Source organism: Varanus komodoensis, unplaced genomic scaffold, assembly GCF_004798865.1.
Source record: "Varanus komodoensis strain SLA01 unplaced genomic scaffold, ASM479886v1 scaffold50, whole genome shotgun sequence".
NCBI lineage: Eukaryota > Metazoa > Chordata > Lepidosauria > Squamata > Varanidae > Varanus > Varanus komodoensis.
The window spans coordinates 2,306,157-2,331,268 of NW_025336088.1; the positions used below are offsets into that span (position 1 = coordinate 2,306,157).

The 25,112-nt window shown below is 39.8% G+C and overlaps 1 protein-coding gene across 4 annotated transcripts in view; it reads right to left on the reverse strand.

The window, feature by feature from the left end:
• CDC27 (cell division cycle 27) overlaps positions 1 to 21,054 on the reverse strand; it is a 33,790-nt gene extending 12,736 nt beyond the window's left edge. For 2 of the 4 annotated variants that reach the window (XM_044447085.1, XM_044447084.1), the window contains exons 1-9: positions 17,941 to 18,243; positions 11,480 to 11,555; positions 10,151 to 10,298; positions 8,123 to 8,248; positions 6,920 to 7,017; positions 3,640 to 3,794; positions 3,321 to 3,532; positions 2,140 to 2,254; positions 50 to 165 (exon numbers count right to left, since the gene is read on the reverse strand). In XM_044447085.1, the coding sequence (XP_044303020.1) occupies positions 50 to 165; positions 2,140 to 2,254; positions 3,321 to 3,532; positions 3,640 to 3,794; positions 6,920 to 7,017; positions 8,123 to 8,248; positions 10,151 to 10,298; positions 11,480 to 11,555; positions 17,941 to 17,967 (1,073 nt within the window). In that variant the 5' untranslated portion in view covers positions 17,968 to 18,243. Of the gene's footprint in view, positions 1 to 49; positions 166 to 2,139; positions 2,255 to 3,320; positions 3,533 to 3,639; positions 3,795 to 6,919; positions 7,018 to 8,122; positions 8,249 to 10,150; positions 10,299 to 10,436; positions 10,526 to 11,479; positions 11,556 to 17,940; positions 18,244 to 21,034 lie in introns of those variants that run through there. The other 2 variants (XM_044447086.1, XM_044447087.1) reach the window with 2 other exon arrangements.
• Positions 21,055 to 25,112: the final 4,058 nt, after the last annotated feature.

Genomic DNA, 25,112 nt, shown 5'->3' on the forward strand with positions numbered 1-25,112 from the left:
GAAAACAGAGGAAAAAATTATGGCCCAGGCCAAGAGCAACATTTCATACCTTGTTTGTGGGCCTGAACTTTGTGTTTGTGCAACAAGGATTGGCGTTACTTCCCGGCTATTGCCACTCTGAGAGAAAACAGACTTTGTTCCAGCTTGGCTTATTCTGGTGACAGTCTATATGAAAATGGTTAAGGTTATTACAGGTCTGATATGTTATTCATTATCACAGACATTGTTACTTATAAAAGGGTGGGGGAATCTTCTAAACATAGTCATAACTACGCAATTAATTTGTTGTGTTATCCAGAAAGTTGCATGATCAACAGAAAATAGTCTTCACATCATTGCGTGAGTAACCCATACATTTTTGCAAATGCCTTCAAGCTGCTAGCCCTTCCCCTTTTTCCTCACTACAGGCAAACCCAGCACCAGTAAGTTATGCATGAAAATCAATTTCTGCATTTTCATTCAAAGCTATTGGGCACAGTTTTGCATTCTGATATTTCCAATAGGATTTTATGATGCTAAACTGGTCAATTATATTGCCTTATCTCTAAACCAAGAAACAGACAAAACAAGCTATTTCCAAGTAATCCACTTTACTGGCAAGAGTGTAGTTTGCTACCTATCTTAGGAAACATGTATGCACCTGTGTCTACCCTCAGAGTTGGGAAGGTAGTAAACATACCAATGCTGGTTTCAACTGTCTATTAATTCTACCAACTGCTTCCGTAACAGCCTATGCTGAACAATGACCAAACTAAGAGGCTTCATCTTGCATGTCATTTCTACCATTCCAAGTGACAAAATGGAAATTTTAAGAATGGAAGAGATACCCTATAAATATACAGAGAAATGTACAGTTTATACAAGGGATGGGGAACATATAAATATATAAAGAAATTTACAGTTTAAACTAGGGGTGGTGAACATGTGACCCTCTGGATAATGTTGGACTGAAACTGCCATCAGCTGTAGCCAGCACCATCAGTGCTATAGGCAGACAGGTGCCGTAGCCCAAAATTACATGGAGGCCATGTAATTGCCCATCCTTGGTTTAAACCATCTCCCTCTTCTCCTCCAAATTTGTTAAGCAAAGTCTTTCTGGCATCACAGCAGAATGACTTCTTATATATTTTCTGCCAACAGTTAACCTTGTCTTATATCATCCTTACTATTGTGATAACTATTTCCATCCCCCTGCCTATCTGGTATAGAGAAAGGCCTGATTTATTCCTGCTGCAGAGTGAGCTCACAGTTTCAAGGAAGTGGAAGAGTCTGTGTTATTATGGAGTACTTCTTTGCATAAAAACAATGGTCATTCATTAATCAGAAAAATGACACAGCAGGAAGCGGGCTAAGCTATAACCACCCTGCCACATGCTTGTCTTTTTTTACTTGAAAACAAAAACAAAAACAAAAACAAACCTTTTTACTCGGGAGAGCATTCAAGAATCCTATCTCTCCCCTGCAACACAAAGTGGCACAGCCTCAAGATTATATGCTTCAACCTCTGTACGCATAAACTGGGCAAAATCCTCTGGACAGAAATACTATAACTCAGAGTACTATCACGTATAGATTAGCAAGCTCCCTCCTGGCTTTCTTCATAATGCATTTGGATTTCTGAATCACAGAATTCTAAGGAAAAAGCTTGGTAAAACCTAAAACAGAACACCAGTCCTGTCCCAAGCAAACTAACCCTTGTATGACTGGGCTAGGACACACTGCGTCTTGCTGTGGGTTATTTGCATAACTCATGCACACTAACATGTTATGAGAATCCAGTGGGCATGAGTTATGCAAGAAATAAAACAGACCGTAGGTTACTTGAAGGTTGTTTAAAGCCTGCCATTGTAGCTCAGTCCTTGGAATAGCAAAAATAAAGAAATATTTCCAGATCTATCAAGTCACCAAAGTGATTTTCTGCAAGAGTTCTTTGTGCAGAGACTATCAAACGAAGTGTGTCTGCTGCTTCTCTCTGGAATATTTGACTGTAAAAGGATTGTAAAGCAAATACACAGAAAAAGAACATCTGTCATGTTGCTTTAACAAAGCTGAAGTTCTCTTTTTGCAACCTTTTAGAACTATTATTGAGAATTTTACATTCCCTTGCCTTCAATTGCACAGGCACACCCTTGAATGTACCTTCTTAGAAGGGGCTCCTGGAGGTGGCACATCAATTACAGAAGAAGAATTTGTGCAGTTTTGTAAATAAGATCCATCTCCAGGGCTAGGAGTTTCTAATGGCAAGATTCCAAAGCTGAGAAAACATATAAAAACATTTCAAAACATTCATGTTAAAAAGGGAGTTGAGAGTTTTAATTGAGCTTAATCAATTAATTAAATTAATTGAGGAAAACACTGAAGAAGGTATATTCGCCCACTGGGCACTGGGCTTTCTTTAAAAATTAAGTTTCTAGACATCATGGACATATAAAAAACTTAAAAACATGATGGTAAGAGGATGCAAGAACAAGAATAATGAGGCATGAAAGAGGTAGCTCTAAGTCTTTGTTTTCCCAAAATCAAAAGGACAACACACATTTTTCAAATTTGGGCTAATGATTTTAGGATATAGAACATTTCAGTATAAGTAAATTTCTGTCAAGGGTACACCTGCAGCTTGGCAGTAATCATGTTTATTAAAAGGATATGCATATACCAAAGTTAAATACAGGAATTTAAAGTAACCTCCAGCCCTTCTGGTAAGAGACAGACATCTGATGACCTAATGAATAATCTACTGACATCTATCCTCAAAACAATCATGAGGTAGGTTAGTTTGAAAGGACAACTTATCACAAGCTTCCCTTCATCAAATTCATTGTCATGTGTTCAGTACAAAAGAGTAAAAGGACACAAATCCAGCATTAAAATGGCAAGATTCAGAAGTCAGAACATTTCAAATCTCTCCAAAAATACTACTGGTAACCTGAAGGACAACAATGGAAAGAATTCCAAGGGACTACAGAACCAATTTACCAGCAAATTGATTTTGTAACTTTTTGATCTTCACCAGATCCATAGCTTTATCTCCCCTGATGAGCAGAAAAATTACATAGAAGACCTAGGGATATATCTTATAACTAATCAGTGATCTTGTCACTATTCTAGTATACGTTTGCACTTTGTAAGTAGATATGAGAGATCCTCTGGAACTCTTCATTTAATGGTCTTTTGGCTCTAACAATAATGTATGCTTTTCACTCTGGCACGCCTATGATACAATAAGAGTGTGATCTTAACAGTTCCACAGGATTCTATTATTTTTATTATAGCAATGAACACTAGGTGGCCTTGTGGGTACATATTTTCCAATTTCTTACCTTGGTGTTAATGGACTCAGAGCAGCTGGTCCACCCAGAAGACTCCGGCCACTTTTTGGTTTATTTTGAGCCTGTTTAGCTAAGAAGGCAGTTCCAGATCCAAGAGGTACAGCATCTGGTGAAATTACAGCTGAGTCAATATAAGAGATGGAGGAATCTGTATTGGAGGAATATTTAGAGTTGGAGGACTCCAAGTTGAGTCTGTTTAATTCCTGAAATGGAAAAACCACATTTCTTTTTAAAGATAGCATATAATTCCTTTGTAGTAAGCACCTGCACTGTAAATGCTGACAGCAAAACATGGTTGGTAAAAACTTACAAGTGTGTCCTGTGGTGTTTCCATAAGAACTGTCTCAGACTGTCTGTGGGGTATATTGTGATTAGACACCACTGTTGTGCATGTATTAGGTAAGCAGCTGCTGAAGTTCTGTATAGATGTTAGCTTGAATGTTTGGTCAGGGTCCGGCTTCTCACCTGTGACCAAAGAGAAGGGGATTTGTGGTGGGGGAAAAGTCTTATTCTTGATGTTATACAAATGAGAAAAAGGACATATTACAATCAATTGTTCCTATCCAAAACCCCAAAGAATGGAATTCTTATCTGGAATGTACAGCTAAATGGTCTTATGAACAACCAGTAACTCAAAATAACAACACACTGTATCCACTAAGTACACCCATTAGGGTATGCATCTTCATATGCATACCTTTCCATGCTTTCCACATGATCTCTTAAGTCTGACCAGTACTAGAGATTTACCAGTAGAAATCTGGTATGGACCTCACTGATAATTTTTATATTTCCAAGGAGATTATGTTTTCTTGTACATTGCTAAATTAGACCACAGCCCCTTTTGTCCTACATCGACAATCTGTTTCCAACCATGACCAGCCAGATACCTTCAGACAAACAACCATGGGGGTTTATGGCACCTGTTATACCAGACAAGGCCATACTGCATGAAAGACTAGATAATGTTCTCAGCATTTGGGCTGTATTAAGTGCTATTTGTAGTGAAACTGTGCTAACTGAACACTCTAGAAGATGTAAGGAGAAACAATTTTCACTGATTCTTCCTCCCTTTAGAAAATCAGCAAAATCACCCCTCCTTTCTACTCATGTGCACAGTTCGCAGGATTCCAGAATCTGCTATAACACAGCCTTTCCATTCACATAACAGCAAGTTTAGTTCTGACTGCTTTGGCTTCAATTACTAGATGCATATGAACATCCATCTATTGGCACCTAGGTATTATTAATTATGCATCCAGGAAGATCAGGAATGGCTAAGAAGCTAAAGGTAATACCCTATTGCTGGTTCCATGTATCAAGTACTCAGAAACATACTGCCTCCAAATAAAAACATTTCTTTTAGCTTATCTTGCATGCAATTTTTTCTGCAATATGGAAGGCAACCATAATTGTCTATTTAATTCAATTAAGCATGTACTAACCCCAACTTCTTCCCTTTATCTTGGAGCCAACATGCTCTGGCATAGAAACACATACACACACCTACATGCATACCCATAAAAGCCTACCCAAGCTTAGCAGAGTGCAATGTAACTTGAAAGTTTTTCTCCTGCATTTTAAACACTAGCAAGTTCAAATAATAGGCCACCTCAGTTGCCATACATAAGATTCCAATAAGTGGCAGTACTATCCTTAAGCCTTTTTTGCAAATGAAGCAAACAAAACAATCAAATGGTATGCATGCCCCTGCTCTGGATCTGAGCTCCATTTTTGTTTCTAAATGACACCCAGGTGGAGGTAGGGCTTCGTGTACAAGGACTCCAGTCTCTGGAATGTCTGGAGGCCATTGCAGTTTCTATTCAGCCCTGTGATATGACTCCTGACTTTATGTTAACATTCTCCAATGATCTGGTGTTAACTTATAAACCAGCAATATTGTCACTGCTTAAAGAAAACCAACATTACTATGCATCACAGAAACTCAAAAGAGTAGGCTGGACAAAGCTATCAGGCCTAGCAATTTGTGAATAACCAATTCTGAGTGTCTCACACATTTAAGGTTGAATTATGGTTCTTACATAATACATTCACATACATTGTGAATGAAGTGTGAGATAATTAAGCCACATAAGCCTTGACTGAAAATCCATAGCCAAATAAATAAGTCCTAAGCATATATAAACTTTCATGCATAAGACAGGGAATTTCCAGAGGCAGGCATGCTGGAAAAACACAACCAATCAAAACTGCTGGTTCTAATGCAAACATGTTGCAAGGAAACTGGCCAACAAGGACTCTTGGTTGTAGCAAGCAAAGATCAGGAAATAGCAAGTAAGATGGAATATAGTATGCTTTATGGATTGCTTGCAACCTGCTAATGGCACTATCAGATTCCTATAGTCTCCAATTTAAATATCTGCACGCTCTGTGTGTATACACACATGCACATGCACCCTACCAAACAACAAAAAATGGGAGCACCAACCTCTGTACCAGCACTGAGCCCCAGTTTAGCTCCAGGACATTATACTGGTGATTTAGCTATTATCATGCATTGCCTCTTGTACCCATTGCCTGAAACAACTGCAGAAAGTCACTTCATTATAAGACTCACTCTGAACGGTAGGAAGTAATGAAGAGCTCTTAAGAAAATTGCCACAGGACACAACATTTCTGATTTATTTTTTGAAGTCATAAGGAAGTAAAGTGGTAACACAAAGAAAGTCAGCTTGTGTTAAGAATGTAAGATCAGACCAGCCATCTAGTCTAGCATTCTGTTCATACAGTGGCCAAGCAGGACATTAGTACAAGAGAACCCTCTTACTCATGCTCTCCCACAACTGGTGACCATAAGCATATTGTCTCTGATACTGGAGGCAGTATTTGATCACCACGACTAGCAGCTACCGATAGCCCTCCCCTTCCTGAATTTGTCCAATTCCCTTTTAAAGTCATCCAAAGTGGTGGCCATTTCTACAACTTGTGGAAGTGAATTCCATGTTTATGGAAAAAGAAAAGCTAGAGCATGAATTCTCAAGATCCAGAGAGGTCAAATCCTTTCTGTCACTTTTCCAAGATTGAAAACCCCCATGTAGTTGGTTAGCATGATGACTGCCCTGTTTCACATGTTACTGGTTTATTTTATAATATGATACTGCATTCTGTCTTTAAGTTGTAGATCTGGTTTTGTTTAACTTATCGTGAGTCCTTGAGGTGGAATACAATGAGACAACAAGTAAACAGAAGTATTCAGCTCACAACTGGTAAACTACAGAATTAAAAAAGGAAGCTTGGCATTAAGAGTCAAATATATTTAAAACCAGAGTGGATTGTATTAATGAAAAACAATGCAGTTTGCTCAATGGACAGAGCAGAGAAAGCATCCAGAAACATATGTTTCCATGCAATCTAAGTCATTGCTAATCTCAAAGAGAAAGTTAATACACATTTACAAAGGGGTTTTCCAGTTTATATGCTGTTGCCCTAAGAGAACTCAAATGTTCAGCAGGTCTGGATGCAAGGAAAGCTCTCATTTTGCACCCACTGCCAAGTCTAAAAGAAACACTGAATATCTGAGGTAGTAATAAACCCATCTCTTCCCAGAGAAAGAATTGAATGAAACCTACCTATTTCACATAATGATTCAAAAGGGGACCAGAGGAAAGGATTTAAGCTAAGGCTCTTTTGGTAACATTCAGATCCTTTGGCAAGCCGGTCTGTCTTGCTGTTAATGAGGAGGAGAGAGGAAAAAGAGCACTGAACAGAAATTTCAACAGAAAACAAAAACAATAAACTGTTTCCATAGATAAATTCCAGAAATCTTTCTTGCAGTATCTGAGAAAGCTGTGCATACATTTCCTGATTAAACAACTTGCTCCTGTCCTATAAAGCATATGCAAATATATATTTCTTTAAAAGGGCTACTTTGAAGGATGACATTAGTCAAGCTGTCCCAAATCCATTTTGGAATGGTAAGAAACCAAAGGAAAGATATCTGACATGAAGAGCAATCAGCTAGTGTCCAAAAATACGCTTCCAAATGGGACAATGAGGATGAGAGTTCCTCTCTGACCTACTGCTGGTCTTCAAAAACATTCTAAGGCTTCGCTAGTACATCCAAACCCTAATGCAAGAACAGACAGAACCTGCACCTTCTCTAGGCTCAGCAAGAGAAGCTCTTTCTGACTGCTTGACACCAGAGGCAGGAGGAAACAGCAGGCTTTCTTGCTGCTTCCAAATGCTTATAAACCTCAGGGATGAGGACTTATACCTTTCCAGTGTTGGGGAAAGGGTATATTCCATGCCAATACAATTCTGACTATTATTGCCAAAAAAAAAAAAAATCAATCTCCTCATGATCAGGGCTAAAACATCTTGACATGAGGGACAAAAGTGTCGTGTAGTGAATCCTGAAACTCTGCACAATATGGGCAGGACAGACCATGTCTTTAGAACAGGAATTCTCTGCTGGATAGTGATGTGTCAGTTCTATGGGACATTATAACCCTTGGGCTGTTCTATGCAATAGCAAAGTTCTGCCATAAGAGAGACAACGTTGAACTATATTCCTATATTTCCTTGCAAAATCAGACCATTAGTGCTTTTCCCTATAGGTAAGATTTATTCAGGAGAAAATGTTCCAGCCTTCAGTTTTATGATGCAGCAGGAGATGCTCTTTCACAAATGTTGATCCTAGGCTGATCTTTGCTATGGAAAGCTTGTATACCTATAATTTGGAGCATAACAATGGCATAACCATTTAAGAACATCCCAGAAGCAGAGAGCATCAAGGAATGATTGCTTATCCCTGAAAGGAAGGAAAGCCATACCAGTATACATGCCCCAGGAGTGAAAGTGTGAAGCACGCAGAGTCACCAAATTCTGTCACAATATCATCGTGGCTTTTCTGTTTGTTGAATACTCCACCAGATAAGATCTGCTCTCCTTCTGCAAGTCTGTTTAAGAACAATAAATTAATAAAGATAAATTGAAAACAGTTTAGAGGGGAAAAAAGGAATGATAGCATTGTTAGTGTAGCCAAAACAGATTTAAATCCCAGCTCTCCAACAGGCAAATCAAGTGCCCTCAGCTGCAGTTCTCCATTTACAAAACCTTTCCCATATGGCTGTTATTGTATAGTGCTTTGGATTATTTAAACATTCTCCCCATTCTCAAAATTCACTTACCCTGCAGACAATTTTTTTCCCTGTGGCTTCCTCATCAAGCTCTAGAATGAGTAAGAAATTGAAGCTATGGTAGATCATGCATCACTGTGCCTCCCCTCAGTGGCACTTTGCAACTAATGCACAGCAGAAGTGGGAATTCTGTGTGGAGGCTGCTGCCCTTTCTTTGGCTTGGGGTGAATTACATGGGGTAGCAGCCCAAGTCTCGGAGAACTTTTCAGCAATAGGAATTAATCACCTAGAATATCCCTGCCAGCAGAACCGCTGGTGAAAGAGATGCTATTTAGGCAACGTCTTTTTCATCACTTAGGTCACCATATTCTGACATTGCAATGGCAGAAGGAAAGAATAAAAAGGTAGTGAGGAAAGAAGTGTAAAGAAAAGTATAATAACATTGCCACATTCAGGGATATTTTAATGTTTTTTAAAAAAAATATTTCATGGTTCTGACTTAGCCATTCATGGTTTGGGAATACAAAAGATGATGAAGTGAACTTACCTCAAAAGCCCTGCTCCTAATGAGGCTCAGAAAGCAGCAACAAGGGAGAGGGCCTTCTTAGTTGTGGCTTCCTAATTATGGAATGCTCTCTCCATTTGGAGGCATTTTGACACCAGATTAAGACCTTCTTATCTCAGGCATATGGCAGTATATGCTGAGATTTTAATCAGGTCTTGAATTGTTCTTGTTGCCTGTTTAACACTGTTTAAATCTACACATATCTCTGTGTTCTGTTTATGTTTATATATGGCTTTTATTTTATATTTTTATATTATTTTGTAAATTGCCCACAGAACTTTAGCTATTGGGCAGAACAAAAATATAGTTAATGAAATGACTGATGCACAGAAAACATTACAAGAAATTTAATGCATATACACATGCACTGTGATGTTTACTGTCTGGCCCACAAGCCCCTGCTCTCCCTGTCTACTACATTCCTGCCAACAGCATATAGCCACTCCTGCCTGCTGTTTTCCACAGACCTGCCTCCACATTGATTCCCACTTTCTTCAGCTCCCTAGCATTTTCCAAGGCCTCATCTTGTCCTTAGCCCTCTTCCCACTCTGCTCCCTCCAATCCATGACTCTGTCCCTTAACTTCTCTACCTCTTGGCCTTCCTGGTGGTCAACTCCTCAGCCTTCACAGAAACTGTGAAGCTGTTTGTTTGCTGACATTATATTAGTTACAGCTATTTCTGAGGGTTTCATGACTTTAGAGCAACTTGGTCAATGGTGAAGGAAGCTTGTTGAGGGAAGATGTGTGTATTATTTATTGCATTTTTATACCACCTAAGAGCCAAAGCTCTGTGTGTTTCACAACAATTTAAAATATAAAATACCATATCAAATACAGTACAAAATGTAAATATTTATAACTACAATGTATAATTTTGATAGCAATCCTAGAGATCCAAATACATAACAGGTATAAACCTTATCACTTAAAAGCCCAAGCTGGGTACTTTGATCTAAGAAGCTATTTTAATATTTTTATCAACACCTTTGTGAACACTTCAGCATGTTTAGTGATTTTTAGCATAAAGACTATTGTTTATTAAGCCCATATCTGAAAAGCAAAAATAAATTCAATTCTGTGATTATTCGAAGACATAGCATCTTAAAAACCATGACTCTCATGTCTAGCAGCACTGTCAAATTAAGGAGGCAACTTACTTGCTGAGGTCAACGCAGCACTTGGCAAGCAAATATTTACACTGTGGGGTGGTACAACTATGTCCTTTAAGAAGCCTGTATGCTTTGTATGCTTTTCCTGAGCGATAGTAGCAGGTCGCCAGTAAGAACAGGGCATCTTCTGAGTGCACTGAAGAAATGAAGGGAGTGGGAGACAGAAAGCATTACAATCTTTCCATCAGTTGAACTTCTGGGTATAAAGAGTTCAGTTGCTTTCTAATTCCTGGCCAGTCCAGTATAAAAGAAAATGAGAAGGTTATTTACTTACTTTATTTTAGCAGAGTTGATTACAATCCTTTTAATGGCAAGCATGCAGGATCCCTGAACTTCAGCATCTTGCAGGAACAACATGGTCTGCTATACAACAGACAACCACCAATGTGCTCCAGCCTACTACTCAATGTTGCAAGCTGTGCAGTGTTCTTAACCACTGGTGTAAATGGTACTGGAGGAAGGAACTCTTTCAGGCACTATTCAGTCCCATAGCTATTCCTGCCCTTTAATCATGTTCATTTAGCACCGTGTTTCTCATCTGTATGCATGCCCCCCTTTAAAGTAAGCAAATATGGAATAATTTAATGTAATAACATACATTCAAGCACAATCTTATAGTCTCCCTCCTCTGTCTATTCAGAGACCCAGCTTTGACGTCCTGTGACTACAGAACTGGAACTTCAAAGGCAGGACTTATACCCCACTTTCTCACAGCCAACACAGAAAAGACTGCACTGGCTGCCCTTCTGAGGTAAGAAAGTGGCCTCAAAGAAGAAAAGAGGGTACATGAGGGTAGGAGGTTGGGGCTAATACCTTATGCTTATATACAAACACTACTCCAGCTACCTTATCAACTCCCCTTTCCCTCCACATTGCTTTATCTCATTGCCACACTTCACGCCATGCGATGGGTCATACAAGTAAGTAGTCCAAGGCTTACTTGCATCTTGAGTGGAGGACACTGCACTGCACCACACTTAGCAGTTGCATGATCTCCATGCACATGGAATTAGTTTCTTTCAAACAGATGGCAAAGCTCTCAAACAGGGCCAAGACCTGATATCCTATTTTTAAATATTAAGCACTGTGCCCACCTTCCTTTGACAGCATCATGAAAACACAATCCAATTAATATGTTTCTAAGCTTACAGTAGAACTTCCATTCCATTAATCCATTTTATATTAGCACTTCGTTCTTGACCATACCTGCTGACTTCCCCCATGAATCTTGACATTATGGCTCAATGAATAAAGCTGAAACAGCAGCTCTTCATAATACAAACCTACCAAAAACCCTGTAACACAACAGATACATACCTTCTGCATACAGTCTCTCTGCCAAAAACACTGCATCCCGATAAGCATAGTGGTTAAGTGCTTGCCATATAGCAGCCTGCATTAAAGTGGGGTGAAAGAGAGAAATGTGAAGATTAGCATTGCAAGCAAATATACTGAAAGAGACAATAACAGTAATATTTTTATTGATTGATTGATTTATATCCTGCCTTTTTCCTACAAAGGGCTCAAGGCAGCTTACATCATTCTCCTCCTCCATCTTATCTCCACAACAACCCTGTGAGGTAGGTTGGGCTGAGAGTCTGTGACTGGCCCAAAGTCACCCAGTTGGCTCCATGGCTGAGCGGGGACTCAAACCCAGATCGTCTGAGTCCCAGTCCCATGCTCCTAACCACTACACCACACTGGTAATAAATCTTCTTTGAACCTTATCTCTGCTTTAATATGTACATTTGCCTACAATTATGTTCTAAGCTGATTCTAAAACAGATATAGGCAGTAAAATAACATTTGCCATTATAAACATTTTTGAAAACAATAGTAGTAGTAATAATAATGATAATTTTGGGAGGGTGGTTAATTATTTTAATTATGGGTATTGTAAGCCTTTTTGAAAACCAACCTGGATGAAAATTAGGACAGTGTTTTCCCTATTTGTATTGTCCTTCCTCCTGTCCTGAATTGAAGACAGACATGTTTCTCCTCCCAAACTTTCATACATGCTTCCCCATCTCCTCTCAACCACATTGAAATAGAAAAGATACCAGAACGTCTAGTGAAAACTTAAGTCAGAAAGCATAGGAAATGGATGGGACAAGTATGTGGATTTGCAATGATGGGGATATATACTAGATTTGCAAAGGGTACAACAAAGCTTTGATACATTGGGAACCGCTGGTGCAGAAAGTAGTTTCTATTTTCTAAGAAAGTGAGACATTAATCAGGTTAAAGATTCTGTGAAAATACAACACTTGGAATTATTTCTTCATTTCCTTCTTCAATGTTAATTGATTTTCTTCTTCTCCTTAAAAAAGAACACCCAAGGTAAGTTTTGGGGTAACTATCAGATTTTGTAGCCTGTACATAAATTCAAACATTCAGATGTGCTAACTAACAAGGAAAAGGTGGTGGAAGATAAAAAGACAACCAAGATGTCCACATATGTGCTGCAATAAATCTTATTTACACAGTGGCTGATATTTATATGTTTCTGTTACAAGTGTAATTGGTAATTCAGGAAAAACAACAGGGGCATTTATATCAACAGCCAGGCAGAGGGAGCTAGGCTGCTTGCATTAACCCAATACTCCAAAGTAACAACAAATATTGGGGGAAAGTGCTATATAAGCATTATATGTTTATTCTCAGTTGTACTTACAGCATCCCATAAAGGTACTGTTTACATGATACTAAAAGCCAAGATTCTAGAGAATATTGGCTTTTCATAAACAAACAGTGTATTGGTACAGTGTTTGCTCCCACCTGGGTCCTCCTGATAGTACAAGGGGCTAAATAAAGCAGAAATTGTTTGTTTCGCCTAGACTAGGCAGCCTACGGTCCACGGGCCATACATGGGCCTTTTAGCCTTTTCTGTAGTCTCAATTTCCATATTGTCTGTGGCTGCAGCTTGAAAACAAAGCACGCAAACAGTGTGTGCCATGTTTGAAAGCAGAATCTTGCTCCTAGAAACCTCCTGCAAGAGCAACTGGGTTTCCAACAAGGCATGTATTTCCCATGCGCCTTGTTTTCAAATAAAATCACCCCTTTTGTAAAGAACTGAAGCAATTTCATTAGCAAATGCAGTAACAGCAGTGGGAACAAGGAACACAAACATGACACTTAGGGAAAACTTAGTTGTGGCATCATCTAGGGAACTTGTATTCTTAGGGTTCAATACAGCTGCAATAGTCAGACCTATATGTTACAAGCATACAGAGCTAGAAAAACCTCAAGCATCTGGACATCCAAAAATTATGCTGATTTTTTTCTTTACCACTGCACCAGGTTAGTAGCTAGGTTCTGACAGAATCTTTCAAATGTTTGATTCTGACATGCAAGAAATCAAAATATTTTCCCAAGCTTTGCAAGCATGTTGTATTAGCATTTGTGACTTAGCTATTATATGGTAATGACAACAATCAAGGCCATAAATATTTGGGGTTCTATCCATCCACCCTCCTCAGGGTGCTCCAAGGCTCTGGTTGACAGACAGCATCACTTATATATGGAGAGAAAAACTATCATCTAGCTCTAAATGGTTGCAGATTGCAGGTGGTTTCATCAATAGCAGCATGGTCATTACATCTTTCCACACTAAGGCTGCATTGTTAGGATTTGTGCCCACGCTACCACTGAATTATCCTAAGAAATTATAAATGTGGCTACTGTTAGAAAGCAACAAAAGTCATAGCAAAGTCTCCTCTAAATATGCAAGAAAAACTAAAAAGGCATTAGGACCTAGTACTCCATTTCCAAGAAGGAATATATACAATCACAGATACTAACCATGCATCTTGAATATTAAACAGGAATCAGAGTGGAGAAAAGTTATGTTAAACAAAGCCCACAATTCAAATATTATGCACCTGAAATTGCATCGAACCCTTTAAGTGTGTGTAGTTAAAATGAAACTCCAAGATGGATGATTTGGCTGACACTTCCTTCTCTTGTCATTAAGAGTAAACATCCAAAGCAAGGAACAGGAGAAGATGGGAATTACAGAGAGATTAAATATGGTCTCTGGGCAACAATAATAGAAAATGAAAAACTTGCCCAGAACAAGAAATCCCAAACCAGAACTTTAGGCCCCATTATAAGGCCAAACAAGAAATGAGGCACACATTAATTAAAATACTTATTCCCCACTTTACCATCTCTAAAGTGGAATTGCTCAAGTTTGCATATAACAAAACCAGTAAAAGTATAAAATAAAAGTAGTAATACTAACAAGTCCGTAAAATATTTTTAAATCAACTAAAATAAAGAAAACTAGCAATGAAAAAAGCCAGGACTAAAGAAAAAGAGCCATATATAATATGTACATTGCAGGTTTGCTGGAAAAGCAATGTCTTCATTGGAAGAACACTCATGAAGTGGAGGCAACTCAACTTCCTAGAGCAAAAGTTACACATTCTGGGTACCACCTCAGAACTGGTTGCCTCCCATCTCTTTCCAGGCAAACTTCAAAAGGTAAAGAGATATTTGAAAGTACATCAAAAGACTTGAAACAGTTGTCAAATTCATTGGGGTCAAGGATGGGCTTTAAAAAGCAATGCCCGGTACACTGAATTGTGTGGTACATGAAAGCAGCATGTTCCCAAAATCAACTGGAACTCATGTGACAGTGTTTTGCAGTTGCTAAATGTTCCAAATAGTCTTCAAGGGCTGTTCCAAGTAGAACAGGTTATTACAGTAATGCAGTCTAGAGATAATTAAGGCATACCTGACCAGGTCCATTTTCTCCAAGAATAGGGGCACATGGAATACCAGAAGTACAATAAAAGTGGTCTTGCCACAAACACTACCTTTGCTTCTTGATGTTCTGTTAAACTGCAGAAACTTGTCTTTCAATAAGACTGGAACTCTATCCAGAAAAGGCTAACATCCTTGCATAAATAGCCGACTGACCAAGAGTACTTCTGTCTTGTCCAACTGAAGTTGCAACTTGTTTGCTCAGTGCAACCTATCTCTGACCTCAGAGAACAAGTCAGTACCTGCACAGCCTGTATGGTAAGGACATACAGAGTTGCAATCAATTGCATATTGGTGACAACCTCCAAGCATCTCAATGACCTATCAAGTTCCAGATCTATACTAATACTGAAGGAAACAATATAGAACCCTGCGGTACACCACAGGCCAATTGCTAAGACAATAAGCAAACATCCCCCAGTACTATCTTCTAGAAGCTTTCCTTCAGGAATGACTGGAGCCACTGTATTTTGTGTCTCCAAGTCCTATCCCACTTCATCGATTTTCCTTCAAAGATCAATTAATGTTGTTTCAGTTCCAAAACAGGGATGGAAGCAAGACTGAAATGGGTCAAAATTATCAGATTCGAAAAGTAAATCAAGGCATCATACACTTAACCATTTTTTCATAAGAATTGAATATTAGACATTGCCCTGGCATTGTCTAATATGGTGAAATCTAGAACATACTCCTTTAGCAGACAGCACTTTACTACAATTTTCAAACCAGATGATATAAATTCCTCATTCAGGTAACTGCTAATTAACTGTCCTTCCTTCTGCTTGGCTACCTCAACTAGCCAAGACAAGCAAAGGCTGAGCACACAAGTGATCAATCTCATACTTCCAAATTCACAAAATGATAAGCAAAAAAGTATCCACAACAAGGTAAGCAGTTAGCAAAAGTACATAGGTTCTATCGATGTAGAATCAAAGTTGGTATGGATGCAAGACACTTTATCTACAACAGGTTACCAATACACCATCTGATGATTCTCTTTATATTAAGAGATTTCACTGCTCTGAAAAGCTCCTAGGACTGGCTTAGTGAACATGTAATGTTGACAGAAAAATAAGTTTATTTTACTGCTATTAACACCATGGAGCAATCCCCCCAAAACGGTATCCAGCATGTGTTCAATAAGATTAGTCTCAAGTTTTTCTTCACAATGTTCTTTGTCCCCCAATTGTTTTCCTTGCCATCACCCAGAAAGAAAATCAAGGAACAAATCTGGTCATGGAATGTGAGAAGACTGAGTAATTATCTCGTCAATGGCCTAAATTATTCCCCCACTTTTAAAGGTCAATCAGGGATTCAAAGGAATAGTACTCCCAAATTCTCTGAACTGATTGAGCAAGACAGGGTCAGAGAGGTGCTCATACCTTTTGAGCAATTGTTTATATCTCCCTAAGGTACAGTATGTCAGCCACAGTGAATTATACAGAGACTTTTACTGGGTGCATCACTAAAGACTTTCTGGCAGCTGCCTACAATTCCCTTTCATTACATACCTGCAAAAACCCTGAACCTAAGCATTGTTTGTGTGAGTGCTACAAAACCGTATTTCGCATACTTTTTGAGGTCAGCATGAAAAACAAAAAAGCACATTTTGCCCACTTTTAATCTTGCTGGGATATTATTTTATTTGGCTGCTTTCATATTATGTATTAACAAAAATTCCTTTTATGTTTAGTTTTTAAGGTGCTTCCACTTGCCCTTCACAAAAAGATGGCATTGAATACTAAATAAGTGAGCAAAAGGACAGTTAGCACATATAGGATACTGACAAAGAATGAAGAAATGATATTCTATGGAATGTACACACAGGATACCAAGAAATCCTTAGAATTATGATATTTGTGGGGCTATAGTTAAAAACCACTATAATCACCAGATGCAAAGAACAGGAGGCTGGCATTATTGTAATGAAGAAGAAGGCATCTTTCTCTAAGGGCTGGAAAAATCCCACCTTCCTGGTCTGCCTGACTCCCAACCTTTTATGATACCTCCAAGTACTTGCAAAACTTTTCTCCTCCAGGTAAATACCACCTGGAAATTCTGGCTCCTCTATCTTTGAAATACTGTTCCAGTCCTAGTCACATTTTTCTTCCTGTATTATAAGAGGAGCAGCAAATATACGGCCCTCTTTAGAAGGGGCACCACCATATCACTGGAGAGGAGAAAGGAACACATATGAGCAAGGCCTTTCCAACAAGAGTCCTGCATGATAATGGTTTGGGAAGCAAGCAAGCAGGTGGTAGGAAATAATATCCTGGGAGAGCACCGAAGGAGGATACATGCGCATGGAATGCAATTGTGCAAAAAGAAGGCCCTTCATGGTAAGCAAAACTGGGAATGTGACGGTTAAGGGCAAGGAAATGATGGAATATCCAGTGCTGATAAGCAGGTATAAGTTGCTCGGTCTACTGAATGGGAAACCATTAGAACACCCGTATAAAAGCAAGATTAGCAAGATAAGTAACTAAAGGGTACTTAGAAAGGGAGGAGTGTTTAATTGGAAGGTGGAAGAAAGGATTTACAAGGGGCTGAGAAGAGGGGATCCCTCTTAGGAAGAAATTATTAGGATATAAATGGGGGAGGAAAGCTGAAGTGGATGGAGAAAGGGTTTGGAAGGGGGGGTTAAGGACATGAAGTGGTAAGGAATATTTTAAAATCACACATGATTCCTACCAGGGAAGGAGAGAATGGGGCTGACTGATACAGATGTGAGATGCGGACACAAGTGCGCGCGACACCCGCAGGGAGGGTATTAGAAGAAGAGTTAAATTAAAGATTTTCCTCTCCAAGCCCCCAACCCATTCCCCAGGAGGGAGGAAAGGGGGTTGGGGAGGGAGCCTTATCACATTAGGGTAAAAAGCAGAGAAGCAGGAACAGTACTGCTTCCCTCGCGTTCCTCCCCTCCCCCTCCCCCTTTCTCCCCCCCCCCCCCTCCCCCCCCCCCCCCCCCGCCCCCGTCCCCAGTACAGGCCTATCGCCACCGGGGTCCGTACCTGGACGGGTTCCTGCAGCACCGTCATCCTGCCCCGGCTCCCCCCTCAGGGACAGGACCCGGATGAGGGGGGTGGGGGAGGGCGCCCCCTTCTCTCTCCTCTTCCCCCCTCCTGCTCCTGACAGACTCAGACTCCGCCTCAGTGGGTGACGCGGCGGTAACAGCGGCCCGGACCCCGTCTCATTTAAACTGGCAGCGACCGTTAACCGGGCCGTGAAGGAGGGAAGGTAAACGAAAGGAAGGCCCCGGCCCGTCAGGAGCCGAGTCCTCCCGAGCAGCTGCCGGAAAGGGACGAAAAAACCCGACGGCGAAACTTCTTCCTCTGCTTCTTCCCGAGTAGCAACGGAGAGGACACGAACGGCCTCGAAGACCAGGCTCCTTCCCTCGCTTTTGACGGAAAGAGCCGAAAGAAGGCGAAATCTCGCACCAACCCACCAGACCGCGTCGCACCTCCTCTCTTCCCTTGACGGAAATAGCCGAAGTGGCCCCACACAGCCTTTCTTCGATTGAGGAGAAAGGAACCGTTTCCCCAGCCTGAACTCAGTTTTTCAGTACCTTCACCTCATTCATGTCACTGGCATAGGGAAGGTGTAAAATATGTATATAATACATGAGTATAATAATATACCATGGAAGACGAGCATACGCGGAAGTAAATAAGGAAGTTGGGCTTCTCTTATGGAAATAGACGGAGTGAAAGAAGTCGGAAATAGTCCGAGCTGTTACGAAGAATGTTCCTTATATTTTTGCCTTGAATACTGTGGGTTAGCTTTTTTTCTGTTCAGCAGGATGCTTGGCTTGTAACTTATAAAAACTTGGCTTGTACAGGGAGAGAGAGCGAGAGAGGAGCGCAAACTTTCCTGAACAGGAATCAAAATCCTAAACTGTAGGCTGACTGCCGTCACACAATTGGTGAGGCAGAGGTACTCTGCAGTAGCTCAGGAGAGCCCTCTTCTTTATTTCACATGGATGCATGAGCCATGCCTGTCAAAACAGATTATGAGGACTGAGCCTCGGGACAATTTAGGCCTGTTTCCCACAGACTGGGGGACAGGAGTGGAGAACTGGAGATCAGTATTAAGATTACTCCCTGCCACACAACCAAGATCAGTTAATACCTGTGGTTCAATTGGATAATTTGTTGTAAAGTGCCCAGGGAAGCATTGAGATGAAAGGCGACATGCATGCTCTTTTGAATAATTATAATACTGCTTGTTTATTTCACATTTTAATTTTGCTCCTCAACCAAAACAGCTCCCTGCATGGTTTACATAAGTTGAATAAAAAGAATTGATACTTGTACACATGCTTACAGTCTAAGAAGAAATTATGCAAAATAAATAAAGGGTGGGGAACAAAGAGGAGGGGAAAAGAGGAGAGCCAGTGTGGTGTAGTGTTTAAGAACATGGGACTGGGACTCAGACGATCTGGGTTCTAGTCCCCGCTTAGCTATGGAGTCAACTGGGTGACTTTGGGCCAGTCACAGATTCTCAGCCCAACCTACCTCACAGGGTTGTTGTGGGGATAAAATGGAGGAGGAGATGTAAGCTGCCTTGAGCCCTTTGTAGGAAAAAGGCAGGATAGAAATCAAATAAACAAACAAATAAATAATAGTGGACTTTCAGCAAAACTGATAGAATGGCCGTACTATACCTCCTATATCATCTTCCTCTGCTGCTGCCTGCTGGAATGACTACTACTGGTGGCAGTTGCTTAAAAGGGAAATGTGAACAGACATAAGTGAGAACCAAAAGGGCTTTGAGGTGCGTATTGTTATTAACATTAAGAGCAATAATAATGAATCTTTAAAGACACCAAAAGCAGGAAACCATTTAGGGAGACAGTTGTGCCATATATGACAATGGAGTTAACAGAATAATAAAGTAGGATTAATGAATTATTTTAGTCATTTTGAATGGATAAAATGTTATATATGTATTTATTATATTTATAAGTTGCCTTTCTGAAGTCAACCAAGGCAGTTTACAAAGAGTTCATAATCAGATAAAGGCATAATAAAATATTAAAAGCCATCTTAAAAAGCCCTAGCAACCCTAAAATTTTCAAAAGCTGAAATGAAAAGATGCAAGACAGGAAGTCAAAAGCCACAACTCTGAAGGGACTGTGTTCCAGAATTTGGGATCATACAGAAGAAATACTTTTCTTGTGTGCTTGACAAGTAGTCCTTTGAAAGGAAGGGTGTCTTTTAAAAGACTTCTCCTGTAGATCTTAATAGCAATGCAGGTTCATACTGAAATAGGTGCCTCAGGTAACCAGAGCATAAGTTGTTCAGAGACTAAAGGTTAAAACCAATATGTGAATTGAGCCTGTACAATTGACAATCCATTCAGTTTTCTTGGAGTGATAAGACCATGATGCCATGCACTGATTAGCAGCCTAGTTGCTGGCAATTAGTAGTTTCTTTTTTCTTGTTTAAACATGCATAGAATTGCACCCCAATTATTTCACCTTCCAACAGAAAAAAACTAGAGCAAACACTTCCTGGAACTTGGAAAGATGTAGTTATGCAGAATTGCTCACAGGTATGAAGTACGGGTTCCTTAAGTGTGTGGGGCAAGCCTTCACAATGAAGAATAGATGAAGTGCTGGAAATGTGTTTTTAGCTGTATTTCACAGAATCCTAGAATAGTAGAGTTGAAAGGGGCCATGAAGGCCATTGGGTCCAACCCCCTGCCTTTGCAGGACACTAATTTACACCAATTCCCACTCAGATGGCTGTTTCTTTTTTAATTTCTCTAGTGTGGGAGAGCCCACCACCTCTTTGGGCAGCTGGTTCCACTGTTGCATTGCTCTGACAGTGAGGAAGCTTTTCCTGATATCTAGCCTTCTAACTGGTATTAGTGGAAACACTTTAAAACACAGACCCCATTTTAGAGAAGCCTTACAAACTATTCTGTGGAAAAATGAGCCTGATCTGTGGTTTATTGCCTATCTTATGGATTGAAAAGTACAGTTGCTTTAGTGGTAAATCTTACAAGTTTATTTAACATATTATAGTTACATATTGGCCCTGTTCACACTTCATGGTAAACCTCCCTATGAATAAGCAATAATCAGCAAATAATCAGACTTACCATGGGTCAGCTCTCCCTTCTCTCCCAGCTCTTGGTCCTCCAGCTGGTATCCCAGGCAGTGAAAACTATTTCATCTCCTCTCCTTGCTGCGATTGCAAGTCTTTTTTCTTTTTCTTTTTTTTTGTTCACCACAGATTTTTCTCCTAGTCTCTCTCTTTAGAGATCACTTTTTACAATTTCAGAGTAGATAGCCAGTTAAAGTCCCTTCAAAGTGCCAAGTGGCATGTTGGAGGGGCTAGCACTGGTTCACTACCCTTTAAAAAATAAGCACAAGAAATTTGTGCATTTTTAGTCAATTAAAAATAGTTTAACTTGTGCAAGTACAGACGTGTGTACTTGCAGGAAGTACAAGTGGAAAACCTTGCCTGGGCAACATCGTGGGAATTGTTTGCTGTTAAATTGGAGCAGACACAAGCCATGAACATTTACCTAGAGAAGCTGTAAAGAGCAGAGAACTTACTTTTTTAGTCTGGGATATCTTGATAGGTAAGCTGTCAACAGAAATCAAATCCACATGTGATCTTTACAAAAGTAGATCACCATCTTTGCAGCAAAATTTCCCAGGATTTTGTTTTTTGGTTCGGTTAGAACCAACTCTGCTCAGTGTTCTCAGTACTTTTCCACCTTTTCCTGAGATTCTAAGTGCTAGAGCCACCCCATTTATAGAAATTGTCAGTTCTGCCAGGAACTGTCAAAATTTAGGGTTCCTGAATCCAGGGGTTTTGACACAAACATATACAGGGCTTGCAACCACAGTGAGGGAGACTGAGCAAGTGATAGTAACTCCTTTTAGGCATCAGTGGGATGGCTGTCACATGCAGTGGACCATGAGAACTCAACAAGAGAAGCAAGGGATTCTTGACGCTTTTACTGAGTGACTTGCTTGCTGCTTCATTCTACCCACAATGGGATTAGTTGCCTAGGTTCAGATGGCATGATAATCACTAAAACAAGGCATGGCTTCACAATATTCCTTTTGCCCACAAAAAACCACCCTATGGGAAGCATTCCAGGATCATAGCACACAACAACCCATCCTGGCTTGTTACCCATGATGGGCTGTAATGTCATGAAAACGCAACCATTAACATAGAATGGGAAAAGATATGTCTTAAACTGCTCAGGCTTGGAAAGCTACAACTGCTTGTTGTAATAACACCTTCCTCTGAGGTTCTTTGTGAATTTCCAAGACCCACTGCACTCATGCTAATCTCACTGACTTAACTCTGCTGTTGCTGTTCTGTGTAACGTATACCATCCAGAGGACTGCATTTATTAGCAGTTGCCAATACACTAAATATATATACTATAGGATAGGATAGGCCCTTACAAATTTAAAACCTATGCTTTGCATACGTATTATTTGTACATGATCAGTAACATATACAAATGTTATGTGCTTTTATTCTTCTGCAAGAGTATCCACATAATACGGCTGTATAGAGCAGCTATCTTTAAAGAAGGAGAAAAAAGAAGCTTCTAGTTCTCATAGTCCTGATGAAAACCTTGGGTGGTTGGGGACTGTGCCTGCTGAAGTCTCAGAAACTCTAGCTGCAGTCCTCTGGGTTTACTCATGTGTGTCCAGTGTTTATGCTCACATAAGTGTGTATAAGATTTCAGCCTATGTTCAGGGCAAGCTCACACTGTGAGCATGGTTGGCTACTTTCTTCCCTAAGGGATCCCTTTCCCTGCATAGAGATAATTAATATCTAAGGGGCCACATAACACCTCAGAGCAAACTGAATATGCTCAGTATCACAGAATAGAGTAATAGTTGGAAAAGCGGAATGTAATATGGGTTGGGTAGAGCTAAATTACCCTGCTTGGAGGGAGTGGCAGGCTGCAACCATGCATATAGGAAATCTTATAGGAAAATGTGCTATGTTTTATTGCAGGTCCTTCTTGTCAACAAGTAAAGCTAAATAAATAATGAAATAACTTGCAGCTTTGGGCTCATCTGAACTGCTGACCACAAACACCAGTGTCCTGTGTTTGTGAACATGGGATGCAATCAAATGGCAAAATTGTAGCTTGGTCTTTGGATCTGGGTTTCCTCTTCCTTAAATAAGTAAGCAGCAGCAGTCCTTTCACTGGAATTATGAGATGAGTTGAGCTTGCTGGGGAGGGTTTAAATGCACCATTTGTGTGCACAGATCGCATGCATACCTTACTAAATATGAGGATATATAGGGTAGGGAAAGAGTCATGTTGAATTTTTGGAATGCTGATTTCATTGTTATATTTAACAGGATTTAAAAAATACCTCTGTGCATAAAGATGGTTGAACAGATGGGGTTTGCTTAGCCCATATCTTGTCCTTTCATGATATCAAACTTGAATGGTACACCATGCATGAATAAGGAACCCGATGTAGTTCTGTTAGCCTCTTTGGCTTCCTTTCTCCACTGACCATGTTGATGCTGCCACCATCCAAACCATCTTTGGTATGATGTGTTTTCTTAATCTTAGACAGCACAAATACCACTATAGGCTCTCCTTACATGGAGTGCTATTTTATTTTTATCTCTCTTCAACCTCCACACCACTCCCAGTCATGCCCCAGCCTGGAAGCTAGGGGAGAAAATGCTTCCAAACTTTAAAAGGAAGCAGCCAGGCGTTGGCCATTGTCCTGGGAGGATTCACCTTGATTAAGTTTCTATTTATGTAATACTACTCCAGCTGTGATGGAGGATCCTGATGAAGGGGAGAACAGCTGATCTCAACAGAAGCTTTTTATAAAACACACTTGGTGTTTGTAAGACCACCCACCCTCTGCGAGAAACTGTGTCAGTTCATCGGTGCAATTTTGGGGTAGTTGCAAGTAGACCAGTTTATAGAATAAAGCTAGTGTGGCACCACAAAAACAACCTGTTATCTGCCCAAGAGCTTATCACAAATAACTTCCGATTATCAGCATTGTCAGTGTGTGGTGCTGCAAATTTAGGAAGATATTCCTATTGTACTTACCCACTTCTGTAAAACCCTGAGTCTTCATATGCACCATAATTTTCATGTTTGTAGTGTTCAAAACTATCCATGGTTTTAACTTTTATTTTCCATTAATATATGGTTATGCATTGCAGAAAGTGTAATTCTGGTACTGTTTGTTGTACCAGCAGTGGTAAGAATCCACTGTTTAATGTACACAAATATAATCCAAATCTAGAGTAAAACGGTATGTTTATTAGGACCAATCAAAATGTCACAAAACAGTCCAATGGGTTGCTCTCTATTTCGTTACATTTTGGTTAGTACTAATAAACATACTGTTTGACTCTAGATTTTGGATTTTTTCTTACAGATGGGTACAGCTGCCCTTGCATTTTACAACCCATTGGTGCTATTGGTGTTGACATTGTCTGTCAATGTTACTGATTTCCCAAATACAATACTGATGTTTTCCTATCTATACTGGGTATAGATTAAGTGGTGTATTTATTTTCTCAGCTACATTAAGCCTATATAGCAATCATCCAGACTTTTGTATGGAAAATCTGTCCCCATATGCACTGTGAATTAAATATGCCAGAACCAGATTGCCATCCTGAAGATAACTGCCTATATGCCTGAACCCAAAAGTGTAGTTACCATCAGTCCAGACTGTTTAACTTGATTACATTCCTCCTCTTCTAATGTTCATCTTTATGCTTGTTTTTCCCTCTGGAAAATATTAGGTGTAACCATATCCACATTCAGTGCTTCTGATGATCATGCAAGTGCACCAGAGGTGACAACTGTATTAGTGTGTCAAAGATATAATTGCTGTAAGTTTGTTCTTTACAAATACATACACAACTTTCATGATAGGAATATATTAATCTTTTTTAAATGTCTTTTTTATAAACAAAGGAAAGTCCAGCATTATACTTGGTAGGAATTAGGAATTACCCTTTCTACTCTGAACAGGAGGGCTACTGTATTATAATATATTCTCAACAGTAAAAGATGGCAGGAGGAAAATTCTACTAGAGGAACAAGAATGTAGCCTGCAATCTAATGACCAGTTTTTCATTGTGGACCACTGGTAACAACTCTTCAAGTCTATGATTGGGGAAGCACCCAGAAGAGGCTTGTACCG